Source organism: Vidua chalybeata, chromosome 30 (assembly GCF_026979565.1).
Source record: "Vidua chalybeata isolate OUT-0048 chromosome 30, bVidCha1 merged haplotype, whole genome shotgun sequence".
NCBI lineage: Eukaryota > Metazoa > Chordata > Aves > Passeriformes > Viduidae > Vidua > Vidua chalybeata.
The window spans coordinates 1,940,343-1,956,522 of record NC_071559.1 but is presented as its reverse complement, the minus strand read 5'-3'; the positions used below and the strand labels follow the sequence as shown (position 1 = coordinate 1,956,522).

At 62.2% G+C, this 16,180-nt stretch overlaps 2 protein-coding genes across 3 annotated transcripts; both read left to right on the top strand.

The window, feature by feature from the left end:
* The first annotated feature begins 259 nt into the window (after nt 1-259).
* NEMP1 (nuclear envelope integral membrane protein 1) lies at nt 260-6,041 on the top strand. Its single transcript, XM_053967653.1, has 10 exons — nt 260-461; nt 992-1,113; nt 2,054-2,264; nt 2,506-2,578; nt 2,681-2,774; nt 2,917-3,031; nt 3,194-3,419; nt 4,262-4,435; nt 4,644-4,855; nt 5,322-6,041. Exons 1-9 carry the CDS (start codon nt 362-364, stop codon nt 4,852-4,854), a joined length of 1,326 nt encoding a protein of 441 aa, XP_053823628.1. The 5' UTR covers nt 260-361; the 3' UTR covers nt 4,855; nt 5,322-6,041.
* A 1,463-nt stretch (nt 6,042-7,504) lies between these two features.
* Nucleotides 7,505-16,129, top strand: MYO1A (myosin IA). Of its 2 annotated transcripts, XM_053967450.1 has the most exons (28): nt 7,505-7,627; nt 8,441-8,556; nt 8,748-8,842; nt 8,951-9,055; nt 9,158-9,204; nt 9,350-9,413; nt 9,763-9,861; nt 9,956-10,059; nt 10,138-10,285; nt 10,374-10,492; nt 10,576-10,662; nt 10,746-10,811; nt 10,924-11,028; nt 11,276-11,338; nt 11,446-11,646; nt 12,530-12,756; nt 12,833-13,033; nt 13,113-13,206; nt 13,325-13,474; nt 13,573-13,641; nt 13,895-13,981; nt 14,251-14,325; nt 14,429-14,563; nt 14,665-14,771; nt 14,840-14,972; nt 15,130-15,282; nt 15,352-15,479; nt 15,865-16,129. In XM_053967450.1, exons 1-28 carry the CDS (start codon nt 7,505-7,507, stop codon nt 15,986-15,988), a joined length of 3,225 nt encoding a protein of 1,074 aa, XP_053823425.1. In that variant the 3' UTR covers nt 15,989-16,129. The 2 variants fall into 2 exon arrangements, with proteins under 2 accessions (XP_053823425.1, XP_053823426.1); XM_053967451.1 differs by lacking the exon at nt 13,895-13,981.
* The last annotated feature ends 51 nt before the right edge of the window (nt 16,130-16,180 follow it).

The window sequence follows — 16,180 nt, the reverse complement described above, 5'->3', positions numbered from 1 at the left end:
GGGCGTGGCCTGTGGTGCCTGCGCTCTGATTGGTCGAGGGGCGAGTCTGTCGGAGCCGTTACCGGGGTGGGGCGTGGCCGTTGGGTCAAAGGCGGGCACGTTGGTCACCGTGGTAACCGAGGGCGGGAACGTGGCTGCTTCCTGCACGCGCACTGCTGATAGGTTAAAATCACTGTCAATCAACGTGGCAGAAGCAGAGGGGCGGGAGCGAGAGCAAAGCTGAATTTTGATAGGTTGAGTCAGCTGTCAATCGGCGACAAAGCCCGGCGAGCGCCTCTCCTATTGGCTGTGGGCGCTCCCCGGCGGCCGGGCGGTGCGGGCGGCGGAAGCGGAAGCGGCCGGCGCAGCCGCGGCGGGAGGGATGAAACCGGCTCCGGGGCGGCGGCGGCGGCGGCTGCCGGGACTGCCCGTGCTGCTGTTCCTGCTCCTGCTCCTGCCCTTCCTGCCCCTGGAAGCTGCAGGTGCGCGGGGCAGCGGCGTCCATGGGCGGGGACCGGGGCGGCGACAGCTCCCGGGGCAGCATGGCGGGACAATGGGACCGGCGGCCGCGGGCCGCGGGGAGCTGCCCGGTGCCCGCTGAGAGGCACGTTGCGCCCCCAGGGAACCCTCTGAGCGCTTCCCGGGGCCTCCACGCTGAGGGGGTGGGTGCGGCCCGGTGGGACCGGGATTTCGTGTCCCCCGGTACAATCCGGCCTTCGGTGCCAGTCGGGAGCCGCTTCACCTCGGGGGGCGAGTGCGTGCCGGAGGCACCCTCGGTGTCGGTGAGCTCGGATTTTGGAGCTAGGAGTCGAGCCGGGAGGGACGCAGGGATGGGGCTGATCCCGGCGGCGCGGGGCACGGGGTTATCCCAAAAAAGAACCGGAGGGCGAATTCCGAGGAAAACAGCGGAAATGGGGAATACGGCAAAGTGCAGCATCCCCGGGGAGGGAAAGGGTGGGGCGGGTGAAGCAGGGGGCAGCAGGGCCTGAACCCGTCCCCGTGTGCTTCCCAGGCTCCAAGGATGCGATCATCCCGCTGCAGGAGGGCCACGGGGCGCAGTACAGGGAATCCCTGCGCTTCTGCCACACCAACACGCGCAGCCCGCGCTGGAACGACGTCTGGACCAGGACACAGGTGGGAGGAAGAGGAGGAGGAGGAGGAGGCAGCAGGTCGTCCCTGCTCCAGCCCCTCCATCCATCCACTCACAGAATCACTGGGTTGGAAGAGACCCTCGAGGTCAGCGAGTCCAACCCAGCCCCAAGAGCTCAACTCAACCCTGGCGCCCAGTGCCGCAGCCAGGCTTGTTTTAAACACACCCAGGGGTTGGTGACTCCACCACCTCCCCCCGGGCAGAACATTCCAGAACTTTATGACTGTGACATTCACGTTTTCTGGACAGAGAGACATAACTCTGTCTCTCAGGAGAAGCACAGAGAGAAGAAAAGAAAGCAATTTTTGTACTAAATTCCACACAGAGAAAACAAGAGAAGAGAGGTAAAGATTGCTTTCTTTTCTTCTCTCTCTGCTTCTGCTGAGAGACAGAGTTGTCTCTCTCTCCAGAAAACGTGAATGTCACATATGACTCTTCCAGTGAAAAACCTTTTCCTGATATTTACTAATACTAATTTTCCTAATATTTACTGTCAGAACAAGAGGACACAGCCTCAAGCTACGTCAGGGAAGGTACAGGTTGGATATTAGGAAAAAAAAATTTGCCTAAAGAATAATAAATACTGGAATTGTCTTCCCAGGGAGGTGGTAGAATCACTGTCTCTGTTGTGTTTAAAGAAAGACTGGACATGGCCCTTGGTGCTGTAGTTTAGTTGAGGTGTTAGGGCATGGGTTGGACTTGATCTTGGAGATCTCTTCCAACCTCATTATTCTGTGGTATCCAACCTCTGGCTCCCTTGATGCAGCTTGAGACCCTATCCTCTGGTTCTCTCAGTTCCTGGAGAAAGACACCGACCCCCACCTGACCACAGCCACCTTTGGGGAAGTTGTAGAGAGCAGTAATGTCACCCCTGAGTCTCTTTTTCTGCAGGCTGAGCACCCCTGTCCCCTTCTCTCCCCGCAGATCCGCGTCACCAGCAGCCGGATGATCCGCGTCACCCAGGTGGACAGCGAGGAGGAGCTGGAGAAGTTCAGCGTGTGGAACGTGGTGTTCTCCTTCCTGAGGGGCAAGCTCAACGACACCAGCATCGACGTGGACCTCTACAGCAACAAAACCTGCCTCAAGGTCGAGCTGCTGGAGCCCGGCACCACCTACTCCGTCGTCCTCTTCCGACGTACGTCCCCTCCCCGCTGGGGGAAGGGGGGCCTGGGGCTGCCCCGGGCACAGCAGGACGGGGCAGCTCATGATCCAAGGATCCATTCCTTCCTCAGGAAGGGAATTTGGTCTGCAGAAGGAATTTGGGGCACTTGGAGGTCCCATCCCTGTCCTTTGTGACCCCGTGGCAGGTGGGAGCTTCCCACCGTGCTCCTCTCCACTGGGATTAATTTTTTTTTTTTTTTTTTTTTTTTTCACAGGTTTTGACCCTAAGCTGTTCCTTGTTTTTTTCCTGGGCCTGCTGTTGTTTTTCTGTGGGGACACAATGAGCAGGTGAGCCCCCTCCTTTCCCTGGGGGCTGCTGGGTGGGGGTGTTTGTGCACAGGTACCCATAAAACACCTGCTGTGATTGATTCCCTGCTGTGGTCATTGCAGGAGCCAAATCTTCTACTACTCAGCTGGGATCAGTGTTGGCTTGTTGGCCTCGCTGCTTGTCCTCGTTTACATGATGTCCAAGGTCATGCCCAAGGTAGGTCTCACGTCTTGAGGGGGTCAGAGGCCTCGTAGCCCTTTCCATACCTGTACTGGGATGGACTGGGTTTGGTACAGAGCAGCTCAGCACCTGGGGGAGGTATCCACAGCCTGCCTGCAACCCCCCTGTGCTCCCCCAGAAAAGCCCTGTGTACTTCCTGCTGGTTGGAGGTTGGTCCTTTTCCCTGTACCTGCTTCAGCTGATCTTCAAGAACCTGCAGGAGATCTGCAAGTCCTACTGGCAGTACCTGTTAGGTAGGTGGTGGGAGCTCTGAGATTCACCTGTTCACCAGGTGAACATCTCCTAGTGGAGCTGGGGAGCAATGCTGAGGCTCCCTGTCCCTGCTGGTGCTGTCAGGTTCTCCCTCATCCTCACGGAGCCCCCAATTTGTGCCCCATCCCTGTGCTCTCCCACAGGTTACCTGCTGTTTGTGGGCTTCCTGAGCTTCGCCGTGTGCTACAGGTACGGCCCCTTGGAGAACGAGCGCAGCATCAACCTCCTGTCCTGGGCCCTGCAGCTCCTGGGGCTGCTGCTGATGTACTCGGGCATCCAGATCCACCCCATCGCCCTGGGCCTGGTGCTCATCGCTGTCTGCACCAAGAACCTGGATTACCCCTTGCAGTGGGCCTTTGCTGCCTACCGGTGAGGCCTGTGGGACCCCAGCGTGCTCACGGCTCCCAGCTGGGTCAGGATGAGCTGCTGGATGGAGCCTGTGCCACACAACGGGGTTGTTTTCACTGGGGGTTTGGGAGCAGGGTGGGTAACTGTGCCCTTTTGCCCCTGGGATTGGTATGGGAGAGGGTCCTTGGGAGCAAGGAACACAGGCTAGAGGGGTGTGTTCCACTTCCCCACTGCCAGCTGGCCCTGGAGCTGGGAGCTCGGGCTGCCCCAGGGATTCATGTTCCAGGAGCTGGTTCTGCCCCAGGAGCTGGTTCTGCCCCAGGGATTCATGTTCCAGGAGCTGGTTCTGCCCCAGGAGCTGGTTCTCTCCTGGGAGCTTGGTCTGTCCCAGGAATTCCTGTCTCAGGAGCTGGCTCTGCTCCAGAGATTTGTGTGCCAGGAGCTGGTCCAGCCTCAGGAGCTGGTTCTGCCCCAAGGTTCCTGCTCCAAGAGCTGGTTCTGCCCTGGGAGCTGGTTCTGCCCCAGGGATTCACATTCCAGGAGCTTGTTCTGCCCCAGGGATTCACATTCCAGGAGCTGGTTCTGCCCCAGGGTTCCTGCCCCAGGAATTCCTGTCTCAGGAGCTGGTTCTGCCCCAGAGATTTGTGTGCCAGGAGCTGGTCCTGCCCAGGGGTTCTTTCCCTGGGAGGTGATCCTGCCTCAGCTGCTGGTCTTGCCTTGGAGTTCCTGCTCCAGGGATCCTGCCCTGGAGGGTGATCCTGCCCCAGGGGTTCTGTCCTGAGAGTTCCTGCCCTGGGGTCCTGCCCCAGGAGCTGGTCCCACCCCATCCAGGCAGGCATTAACTGGTGTTGCCCCCCTGGCAGGAGGGTGCAGAGTTCCAAGCTGGGCCCAACACCCCCTCGGCTGCTGACAGAGGAGGAATTTCAGCTCCAGGGCGAGGTGGAGACCCGCAAGGCCCTGGCAGAGCTGAGGAGCTTCTGCCAGAGCCCCGAATTCTCTGCCTGGACCACGGTGTCCCGCATCCAGTCTCCCAAAAGGTAACATCCCTGACAGCGAGCTCGGGATGGCCACCCTCTGTCCCTCTGTGCTGTCCCCTCTGTCCTTAGACACAGAGACACAGATCTGCGGTGTGTGGGGGGAAAGGATGGATTAACACCAGGTCCCAGCAGCAAAATGCTTTACCTGTGTGTGTCAGGGCCTCTCCAGACACACCTGCCCAATGTGCTGCTCCATGGCTTCTCCCAGGTTTGCTGACTTTGTGGGTGGTGCTTCCCACGTCACCCCCAACGAGGTGTCAGCCCACGAGCGGGAATTCGGCCTGGAAAGTCTCTCCATTGACGAGCAGCTCTTTGAGGAGGATGATGATGATGATGAAGAGGAGGAAAACATCAGTGACTCCTCTGGTGGGAATCAAAAGAGTGATTCCCTGCCCCGCAACCATGTGGATGTCCATTGAGGTCAGCTGCCATGACCTGGCCAAGGAGCAGAACCACTGCTGGGCTGCTCCAGGCACGGTGGGGATGGACCCTGTGGGCATGGTCCTTTTGGGGATGGTCCTTATGGGGATGGACCCCCTCTGGCAGGGAGAAAAGGGCTCTGACCTCCCTTCCCCTGCAGCTCCTGCCTGAGGCGTGGATGCCGTTGTCAGCACAGCTCTGGGTGTTGGGTGGGGTGGGACACATGGGAAGCCCCCCCAGGCTGGGAAGTCACCAGAATGCAGCCTGGACCCACCCCAACTTTTGCAGTGGATGTTTGTGAGCTCCCAGGGTGGCACCCCCGGGGCAGGGACCCCTTCCCAAAGCTGGGTGCTTATCTGGCTCCATCCCCCAGTGCCACAGGAGCTGCAAACAGAGCCCCTTTCCCCTCGCTGGGCACTGGACAGCCTGGGGTGGGGATGGACCTTCCCCTCCATCTCCTGTGCAGGTGCCTGAGGGTGACACACACCAGAGGAACTTTGGACCTGTCCCGCTGGTACCTGCGTGCTCAGCACCTGCCTGGAGCCGTGGTGAGGGAGCTGCCAGTGACCTGCTCCTCCTCCTCCTGTTACAAATATGTCAGAGGACTCCAGCTGGTCGGGCCACACCGCTGCTTGGCTTCAATCCCGTGTGGATACCAAAAACTCCGTCGCTTCCTCGATGGAGCTGTGGAGCCTCGGGGCCTGCTGGCTGCCCCTGGAAGTGGTGTTGGGGTAGAGGCCGTGCTCAGCCCCCTCTCCCTGTGCCAGAGCTGAGGATGAGTGTGGATGTGCTTCCTCCCTGCCTCACTGCCCTTCTCCTGCTGTTACTCCTCTCCCAGTGGGTGTGGGCATGGACTGAGGGTGACCCCACTGATATTCCAGTGGGGAACTCTGGGGAGCTCTGCCAAAGCCCAAAGCTGGAGGGGACACCCCAATCTATGCAACTTCCTAAGCAATAACGCTGCCCTCGCCTCCTCGCAGTGTCTCAGCTGCCCTGGGAATGCCCAGCCCAGCCCCTACCTCACCTGGAGCTTCTGCCATCAGTTTGTCCCAGTCCCAGGTCTGTCCCTGTCCCAGCCCTTGTGCTTTCCTCCCTGCTCAGGTGTGAGCTGTCTGTTACTTCGTCCCCACCCCCGCCTCAGCGTGGTGGATGACTGATTATATTTTTAATAAAGATGTATTTTTTAGGTCCTGAGCCTCATTTGTTCGTCCTGCTCTGACCCCAGGGCTCAGCCACCTGTGGGAGTTCATTCTTCTGGGGATGGTGTGTGGGGATACAACCACCCCTGGGTGACACATTCCCTGGCTAGGATGGGACCAGGTGTGCTTCCCTGGGGACAGGTGTCCTCCTTGGGGACAGGTGTCCTCCTCGGAGCAGCCCTGAACATTCCCGGTTCTCCAGCCCCAGCTATTCCTGGTTCTCCAGCCCTGTACCTTGCCCCTGTTTCCCGCAGCCCAGGAGAGGAAGCTCCCCTTGTTTGCTCGGCTCCAGGATTTTCCCTGCTTGTTCCTGCTCTGAGCTGCCGGGTGGGGAAGGCTGAGCCGGGACCGCGGGCAGGGGCTGTAGCCGGCGGCACTCTTGGGGTTGATCCCCGCTGGCTGCTCCTTCGTGCCTCAGTTTCCCCATCTGGGAGCTCTGGGGGAGGGCCCTGCGGCCCTTCCTCCCCTCCGTGGGCCGGACGGGGCCAGCACCGGGCGCTGGGCTGGGCTGAGCCCGCCGGTTCCGGGGCAGCTCCAGCTGAAGCCACTCCAGCAGCTGCTGCTCCGCGACCGGAGGTGAGTCGGGGACCCAGAGAGCAGCTGAAGCGCCCGAGCCCCCCAGTCCTCAGCTGGATGGGGGTACCCTGTCCCCACAACCCCCATACCGGGGCACCTTCATCCCGCGGGGCGTGGGGACCTGGTGTCATTGGGAGCCCCGGGGTGAGCCCAGCGCTGTCCTGGAGCTGCGGGGGGCTCTTGCTCTGGCTCCCACCCGTGGCTGCTGACCCTGGGGTCTCACCCAGCAGCACGGGGGGCTCAGACCCCTGGAGGGCTCTGCCATCTCTAGAGGCTGCTGGTGCAACCTCCATCACCCTTTTTGCCCCATATTTCCCCACCTTCTCGGCGCTCGTGAACTTTCCCCGGGGCACCGATAAGTGGGGCTGGGTTTACAGCCCTGCGCTCCAGCTGTAAAGTGGGGGTGAAGGTCACCCCCAGGAACGTGACTGCGCTGTCACAGACAGGTGAGAGATGGAGGAGAGTGGGGGGAAAGCAGCTCCCGGGGGCGACCTGTCGGGGGGCTTGGGCTCCCCTCCCCGCCTCGGCTTCCCCCTGCCAGGAAGGAGGGAGGAAGTGGAGGCTGAATTAATCCCTGCCCCAAGAATAGGGACCAGGTGTCCGCATTTCCTGCCCGAGTCCTCGCTTCCCCCCAGCATCCGGCTGCCCCCAGCCCCACCACGGGGTCCTGGGCACCAGGATACCCCGGGAAGGTGCCCCCCGTGCCTCCGTGGGTGTGTGGCTGCCTTGTCCCCTATCCCCAGAGTTGGGGGGAGCACCCAAGATCCCAGAGACTGCTGACGACCTGGCGGGGCGTTTTGGGGTGGGGGCTGCGTGTCCGTGGCTGCAGCCCCCAGCCCGTGCTGTGTCCCAGCTGCCCCGGAGCTGCCCGGCCATGGAAGGCGCCTCCTCGCTGCTGGACGCCGAGGCCGTCGCGGACCTGGTGCTGCTGGACCCGCTGACCGAGGAGTCGCTGGTCCAGACGCTGCAGGAGCGATTCCGCCGCCGCGACATCTACGTGGGCAGCGGGACGGGGGGGTTTTGGGGGCGCGACAGGGGCTGCTGGGGTGGGAGTGGGATATGGGGTCTGGGATGGGGATTGGCAGGGCTATAGGGTCTGGAATAGGGAATGGGGTATGGGGTCTGGGATGGGGATTGGCAGGGCTATAGGGTCTGGAATAGGGAATGGGGTATGGGGTCTGGGATGGGGATTGGCAGGGCTATAGGGTCTGGAATAGGGAATGGGGTATGGGGTCTGGGATGGGGATTGGCAGGGCTGCAGGGTCTGGGATGGGGGGTGAGATATGGGGTCTGGGATGGGGAATGGGATATGGGTTCTGGGATGGGGATATGGGATATGGGTTCTGGGATGGGGATTGGCAGGGCTGCAGGGTCTAGGATGGGGAATGGGAGGGTTTCAAGGTGAACAGGATATGGGGTCTGGGTTGGGGAAAAGGATCCCCAACTCCCAGGAGAGTGGGAGAATTGCAGAGTCTGGGGTGGGGAGCAGGATATGGAGTCTGGGATTGGGAGCAGGAGAACTTTGGGGTCCAGAATGGGAACAGGTAATGGGGCTTGGGATGCGAAGTGGGAGGGCTGCAGGGTCGAGGGTGAGGAATGGGATTTGGGGTCTGGGATGAGGAGAAGGACCTGGGAAGCAGGAGGGCTGCAGGGTCTGGGATGGGGAGCAGGATGGAGGGTTCTGGGATGGAGAGCAGATAGAGGGTCTGGGATGGGGAGCAGGATCTGAGGTCTGGGATGAAGAGAAGGATCTGGGATGAGGATGGGGAGCACCAGGACCTCCCGACCCCTCATCCCTGCTGTCCCACAGACATACATCGGGAATGTGGTGATCTCGGTGAACCCATACCAGTCCCTGCCCATCTACACCCCGGAGAAGGTGGAGGAGTATCGCAACTGCAGCTTCTTCGCTGTGAAGCCCCACATGTGAGCACGGGGAGGCTGGTGGTGCCCTTGGTCCTTTGGATTGTGCCAAGGGCATCACTCTTGGGCAATCCCAAGATGTTGGGGTCTAAGAGAATGCACCTGGGGCAACACCACAGCCACAACGGGGCGGTCGTGGCATTTCCTGAAGCCCTCAGATGGCTCCGGCCCCTTCCAACCCCTCTTGCCCGCAGCTATGCCATCGCTGACGATGCCTATCGCTCGCTGCGGGACCGGGACAGGGACCAGTGCATCCTCATCACCGGCGAGAGCGGCGCCGGCAAGACAGGTACAGCCAGGGCTGCAAGGCGGGCTCAGGGCAGTGCGAGGGGCCGGTGGGGTGAGGGGCACAGCCCCAGCGCCCACGACCCCACAGCAATGACCCCCTCGCCGGCAGAGGTCAGCAAGCTGGTGATGTCCTACGTGGCAGCCGTGAGCAGCAAAGGGGAGGAGGTGGACAAGGTGAAGGAGCAGCTCCTGCAGTCCAACCCTGTGCTGGAGGGTGAGTGCCCGACATCCTGAGCCCCGCCTCCCGCATCCCGGACCTGCCAGGGCTCGGCGCTGTCCCCCCGGACCGCACCGTAACCCCCCTCCTCTCCTGCAGCCTTTGGGAACGCCAAGACTGTCCGGAATGACAACTCCTCCCGATTTGTGAGTGACCTGGGGATGGGGGTTGGACCCTGCTGGGGCCATGCGGGCCCTGGTGGGGCTGGGAGCACAGAGGGGATGGGGCTGGGGGGAATGGAGCTGCCAGTCCCACCAGGACCCCCTCCCCTGACCCAGCCCCCTCCCCCAGGGCAAGTACATGGACATTGAGTTCGACTTCAAGGGCGAGCCCCTGGGAGGGGTCATCAGCAACTGTGAGTACCCACCACCCATCCCGGGGGTTCCACTCCACACACCCCAGTGACACTGACCCTGTGGGAAATTGATTTGTAGAAAATTCTCAAAACCTGACAGAAGGCTGACATAGTGTGCATCTGTATACAAGCCTTGAGATAAAAAACACTGACTTTAAAAAAAAAAACATATAATGAGACAGACATTGTTGAGAGAGAAACAGAACTAAAAACGAATTTCAAAAGATAGCCTTGCAAAAAAAAGGCTTCGTGAAGCTTTGCAAAATTCGGAGAATTTGCAGAATACATTATTAAATTATTCATGTTAAATTATTAACATGACTTAATCTAACATGACCCGTCCCTGCAGACCTGCTGGAGAAATCCCGCATTGTCCGGCACGTGAAGGGCGAGAGAAACTTCCACATCTTCTACCAGCTCCTGGCTGGGGCTTCACCACAGCTGCTCCGTAGGTCCAGACCCCACGGTGTGGGGGATTTGGAGGTGGAACAGGAGCTGGGGAGGATCATGGCTGAACTGCCACCTCCTCTCCCCTCCACCAGAGCAGCTGAAGCTCCGCCAGGACTGTGGGCACTATGGATACCTGAACCGGGAGGGCTCCAACCTGCCCGGCATGGACGATGCAGCCAACTTCCACGCCATGCAGGTACCCACGGGAAAACAGGACCCTCCCCAAAAATCCTGGAGCCCCCCCCATCCCCTGAGCTGTTGTGTCCATCCCCAGGATGCCATGAGGATCATCGGCTTCTCGCCCGCCGAGGTGACAGAGCTGCTGCAGGTGACGGCCGTGGTGCTCAAGCTGGGCAACATCCAGCTGAGCAGCAGCTTCCAGGCCAGCGGGATGGAGGCCTGCAGCATCACCGAGCCCCAGGGTAGGGATGGGGGATAGGGATGGGAATGGGGGGTGGGGGGACCCCCTCAGCCCCTCCTTGGCTCTGGCACCGCCGTCTCCTCACACAGAGCTGCGGGAGATTTGCGAGCTGATCGGGCTGGACCCCGGCACGCTGGAGCGGGCGCTGTGCTCCCGCACGGTGAAGGCGCGGGATGAGACGGTGCTCACCACCCTCACTGTCCCCCAGGTGAGCAGGACCACCCCCAGCCGTGGGGCTGATGCCTGGCAGCCCCCCATGAGCTGGCACCAGCCCCTCTCCCCTCTCCCCAGGGCTACTACGGCCGGGACGCGCTGGCCAAGAACATCTACAGCCGCCTCTTCAACTGGGTGGTGAATCGTATCAATGCCAGCATCCAGGTGAGCTCCAGGGGATCCTGGAGCCCCTGCAGGACCCTGGACCCCCACCCCACACAGGGCTCAACACCCCATTATCTCCCCAGGTGAAGTCAGACAAGCAGAGGAAGGTGATGGGCGTCCTGGACATCTACGGCTTTGAGATCTTCCAGGTGAGTGAAGGATCCACCAGGCCCCGTTCAGGGGGTTGGGAACAGCATTTGAGACCCGGGGCAGGGCCGGGGGCTCGGGAAGCAGCTGCCACACAGGACCCTTCTCCCGCAGGACAACGGCTTTGAGCAGTTCATCATCAACTACTGCAACGAGAAGCTGCAGCAGATCTTCATCCTGATGACGCTGAAGGAGGAGCAGGAGGAATACATCCGAGAGGTACCTCCAGCCCCTGCCAGAGCACGGCCTCAAGGAGTTTTGGCCCCCTGGGATGCGGACGTGCTGGAGACGGCTCCGCCGCACGTCCCTCCCTCGCCCCGCTCCCTGCCGAGGCACATTCAATGGCAGGAAGGGATTCGGGATCCTCATCCCCGTGGCCGGACGTCCGGTTCCTGCCCCACATCAGCGGGGTGTCCATGGGGCAGGCTCTGGGTTATCCGTGTGTCTGACCCACATCTACTCTCAGGGCATCCAGTGGACCCCGGTGGAGTTTTTTGACAACAGCATCATCTGCAACTTGATTGAGAACGTGAGTTGCCCACCCAGTGCTGGGATCTTGGGCTTCCAGCTCCCCCCACAGCCTGAACTGGGATCCGCTGGGGCTGGTTTGGGGTGACACCATCCACCATGGCACAGAGCACCACCGGGATCCTGGCCATGCTGGATGAGGAGTGCCTGCGGCCCGGCGTGGTCAACGAGGACACCTTCCTCACCAAACTCAACCAGCTCTTGGCCACGCACAAGCACTACGAGAGCAAGGAGACGCAGAACGCCCGGCGTGTCACGGACACCAGCCTGCCACCGCGCTGCTTCCGCATCCACCACTACGCCGGCAAGGTCCGGCAACGCCGGCTCCTCTTCCCAGTGCCACACTCTTATCCCAGCACTCTGATCCTCTTCCCAGTGCCTCAATCCTCTTCCCAGCACTCTGATCCTCTTCCCAGGGCCCTGATCCTCTTCCCAGTGCCACACTCCTCATCCAGCACTCTGATCCTCTTCCCTGTGCCTCAATCCTCTTCCCAGCACTCTGATCCTCTTCCCAGGGCCCTGATCCTCTTCCCAGTACCCTGATCCTCTTCCCAGAGCCCTGATCCTCTTCCCAGAGCCCTGATCCTCTTCCCAGCACTCTGATCCTCTTCCCAGAACCCTGATCCTCTTCCCAGAGCCCTGATCCTCTTCCCAGCACTCTGATCCTCTTCCCAGAGCCCTGATCCTCTTCCCTGTGTCCAAATCCTCTTCCCAGAGCCCTGATCCTCATCCCAGCACTCTGATCCTCTTCCCTGTACCTCAATCCTCTTCCCAGCACTCTGATCCTCTTCCCAGAACCCTGATCCTCTTCCCAGCACTCTGATCCTCTTCCCAGTACCCTGATCCTCTTCCCAGAGCCCTGATCCTCTTCCCAGAGCCCTGATCCTCTTCCCAGAGCCCTGATCCTCTTCCCTGTGCCCCAACCCTCTTCCCAGAGACCTGATCCTCTGCCCTGTGCCCCAACCCTCTTCCCAGACCCCTGATCCTCTTCCCAGTGCCCTGGTCCTCTTCCCAGCACCCCAGACCTTTTCTCAGCACCCCAATTCTCCTCCCAGCACCCCAGTTCTCTTCCCAGTGCCCCGCTCCCCTTCCCAGCTGTGCACAGGAGATGTGGGGCTGGACTGGGAGCGGGCTGGAGATGCTGCACCGTGCCCCACTCCCTGCCTGGGTGCTGACCCCACTGCCCCCCCAGGTGACCTACAACGTGACGGGCTTCATCGAGAAGAACAACGACCTGCTCTTCCGAGACCTCTCGCAGGCCATGTGGGCGGCCCGGCACGCGCTGCTGCGCTCGCTCTTCCCCGAGGGAGACCCCCAGAAGGTCTCCCTCAAGCTGCCCCCCACTGCAGGCTTCCAGTTCAAGTCATCCGTGGCAATGCTGATGAAGAACCTCTACTCCAAGAACCCCAACTACATCAGGTACCGGCCCCGGCAGAGACCCCCGGGGGTGGCTCCGGCGCCCCAAACCCCCCCAAACCACCGCTGCGCCCCGCAGGTGCATCAAACCCAACGACACCAAGTCAGCCATGGTGTTCACGCCGGAGCTGGTGCTGGCACAGGTCCGGTACCTGGGGCTGATGGAGAACGTGCGGGTGCGGCGGGCGGGCTACGCCTTCCGCCAGCTCTACGGCCCCTTCCTGCAGCGCTACAAGATGCTCAACCCCCGCACGTGGCCCCGCTGGGACGGTGGGGACAGGTACGGGGCTGGCACGGACCGTGAGGGTCAGGGGGCTGCCGGGGGGGCTCTGACCGGCCTCGTCTCTGCCGCGGTGCAGGGAGGGGACCGAGGTGCTGCTGGCAGGTCTGGCGTTCCCCGCCGAGGAGCTGGCGTTCGGCCACACCAAGATCTTCATCCGCTCGCCACGCACTGTGAGTCTGGGCATGGGGGAGTCCAGGGGGGGGATCCAGACTTGTCCTGGGAGTTCCCGGTGATGCCACAGCCCCTGGGGCTGCTCAGTGAGCCAGCGCTTGCCGTGGTTGTCCCCAGCTCTTCGACCTGGAGCGGCGGCGCCAGGAGCGCGTGGCCCAGCTCGCCACCCTCATCCAGAAGACGTTTCGGGGCTGGCGGTGCCGGACCCAGTACCAGCTGATGCGCAAGAGCCAGATCCTCATCTCTGCCTGGTTCCGTGGCCACAGGGTGAGGACAGGGCAGGTCCTGGCCATGCTTCCCCTGCCCATCCCTCTCTCCCTCTGATTCTCCAAGCCCACCCAACTCACCCCCTTGTTCCCCCGCAGCAAAAGAACCGGTACAAGCAGATGAAGCGGTCAGCACTGATCCTGCAGGCTTATGCACGGGGCTGGAAGGTGAGGGCTGGGCAGCCCCAGGGCCACCATGGGACTGGCCTGGTGTGAGGGAGCAGGGTGGGTGGGGACAGGGGCTCTGCGTGCCCCACGGTGGGACCAGGAGCTCCGTGTGTCCCACGGTGGGACCAGATTCACCCTCATCTCCTCTCCCCGTCTTTTCTCCTTCTCTCCTGCCTCTCTCCTGCCTCTCCCTCTCGCTCCATGTCTGTGTTGGTGTCTCCCCCTCGGGCTCCCTGGGCTCTCACCCCCGCAGTCTCGCCGGCTCCTCCGGGAGCTGAAGTCCCAGTGCCGACGTCACGCGGCCGCCACCACCATCGCCGCTCACTGGAGAGGGTACCAGGTAACGGGGCCACGCGCCCTCAGGCCACCTCTGTCCTGCTGTCCGTGCCGCTGTGTCCGGGCTGTCTGTCTGTCTGCCCACCCTGTCGGGCTGGAGCCTCTGTCCTCTCCACTGGAGCCAAACAGGGAAGGGGGATGTGGGGGATGAGGGGGATGTGGGGGATGAGGGGGACGTGGGGGATGAGGGGGACGTGGGGGTTGGGACACACTTGAACTTTGTGGGGCTGGTGGTGGCGTCCGGTGTCCTCACTGCTGGCGCTGTCCCCGCAGGCACGCAGGACCTACAGGAAATATTTCCGTTCCAACGCCAGCACCTGCCTGGCCAACTTCATCTACCGGCAACTGGTGAGTGGGGCTGGGGGAGAGGGGCCCACGGTGCCTCCCCAGCCCCCTGCCCTGCTGGATGCCCCTGTCCTCTCCTGACCCCCTACCGCGTTGTCACCCCCAGGTGCAGAGGTACCTGGTGGGGCTGGCAAAGAACCTCCCGCCGCTGTCGGTGACGGACCGGACCTGGCCCCCGGCGCCGTACAGGTTCCTGGATGACGCCAACCAGGAGCTGAAGAACATCTTCTACCACTGGAAGGTGGGAGCAGGGGGAGATGGGGAGAATTCCAGGTGGGATCTGGCTGTGCCAGCTCACCCGAGAGGTCTTTGGCGGCACCAAATCGCCCCCTCCCTCGGCAGTGCAAGAAGTACCGGGACCAGCTGCCGGCGTCGCGCCGGGCCCAGCTGCAGGCCAGGCTCTGCGCCAGCGAGCTCTTCAAGGACAAGAAGACCCTGTACCCCAAAAGGTGCCAGGGCAGGGGGCTGGGGGTGCAGGGGAGCTCAGGGCAGCAGTGGCTGATGGCCTCGTCCCCAGCCTGCAGCAGCCCTTCCGCGGGGAGTACCTGGGGCTGAAGCAGAACCCCAAGTACCAGAAGCTCCACGCCGTGGCCAAGGACAAGCTGGTGATGGCCGACACCGTGAGGAAGGTGAACAGGGCTAATGGAAAGGTGAGATCCTGCTTTGACCCCATGCCCTGGGCAGGGGGAGGGCACACAGGGCCACCGTGACCCCCGGTTCTTGGTGACCCCCTGCCCACACTGACCCTCTGCCCATGCTGATGCCCTGCCCACGTTGACCCCCACCCACGTGGACCCCCACCCACAGACAGTCCCACGCCTGCTGCTCCTCACCACCGAGCACCTGGTCCTGGCTGACCCCAAGGCCGCCCAGCCCAAGAGCGTGCTCAGCCTCAGTGACATCCGTGGCGTCTCAGTCACCCGCTTCTCCGACGGCTTCCTGGCCCTGCACCTCAAGGAGGTACCTGGGGAGGGGGGCCCTGGGGCTCAGGGGGTCCCCAGCAGGGCTGACCCCCCGCTTGCCCCACAGGTCTCCACAGTGGGGGCCAAGGGCGACTTTCTGCTGGTCAGTGACCACCTCATCGAGCTGGTCACCCGCCTGCACCAGACCTTCAAGGCCACCACGGGACAGGCGCTGCCCCTGCACATCACTGACAGGTGTGGGCGGGGCTTTGGTGGGCGTGGTTGCAGTGGGTGTGGTTACAGTGGGTGGAGCCTGAAGGGCAGGACTACAATGGGTGGGGCAGGACAGGGCTGGGGGCACAGAGGGCGTGGCTTCTGTGGGTGGGGCTACCTTGGGTGGGGCCGGGAGGGTGGGGTTGATGTGGGTGGGGTTATTGTGAGTGGGACAGGGTGGTGCCCAGGGTGGGATTGAGGCGGGGGTGGAGCCTCCAAGGGTGGGGCACCGAAGCCGCTGAGGAGTGGGTGTAACCAAGGCAGCTCATTGGGCAATGAGGGGATGGGCGTGGCCGTGTCCCCCTCCCACCTCTCCATCCTGGCCCCTCCCCATCCGAACCCCTCCCCTCCATCCTCCCCTCCCCAGGTTCTCCACCCGCTTCCCGAAGGGCGACGTGTCCATCACCGTGGTGGAGTCGCCCAAGGCCGGCACCAACGGCCCCGTCTGCAAGAAAAAGGGCAGCAACAAGATGGAGGTCCTGGTGCACTGAGGGGACCCTCGCCCCTCACCAGGACCCCCACCCTCACACTGGCACCCCCGACCCCGCCTTGTGTCATCCCCCACCCCTGTGGGTGCTGGCAGCACCCAGGCATCGCTCCAAACCCATTAAAAGGATGCTGAGGTGTCGGTACCAGGGTGGTGTCACCCCGTTACAGGCGGGGTGGGACCTCAGGACACAGTG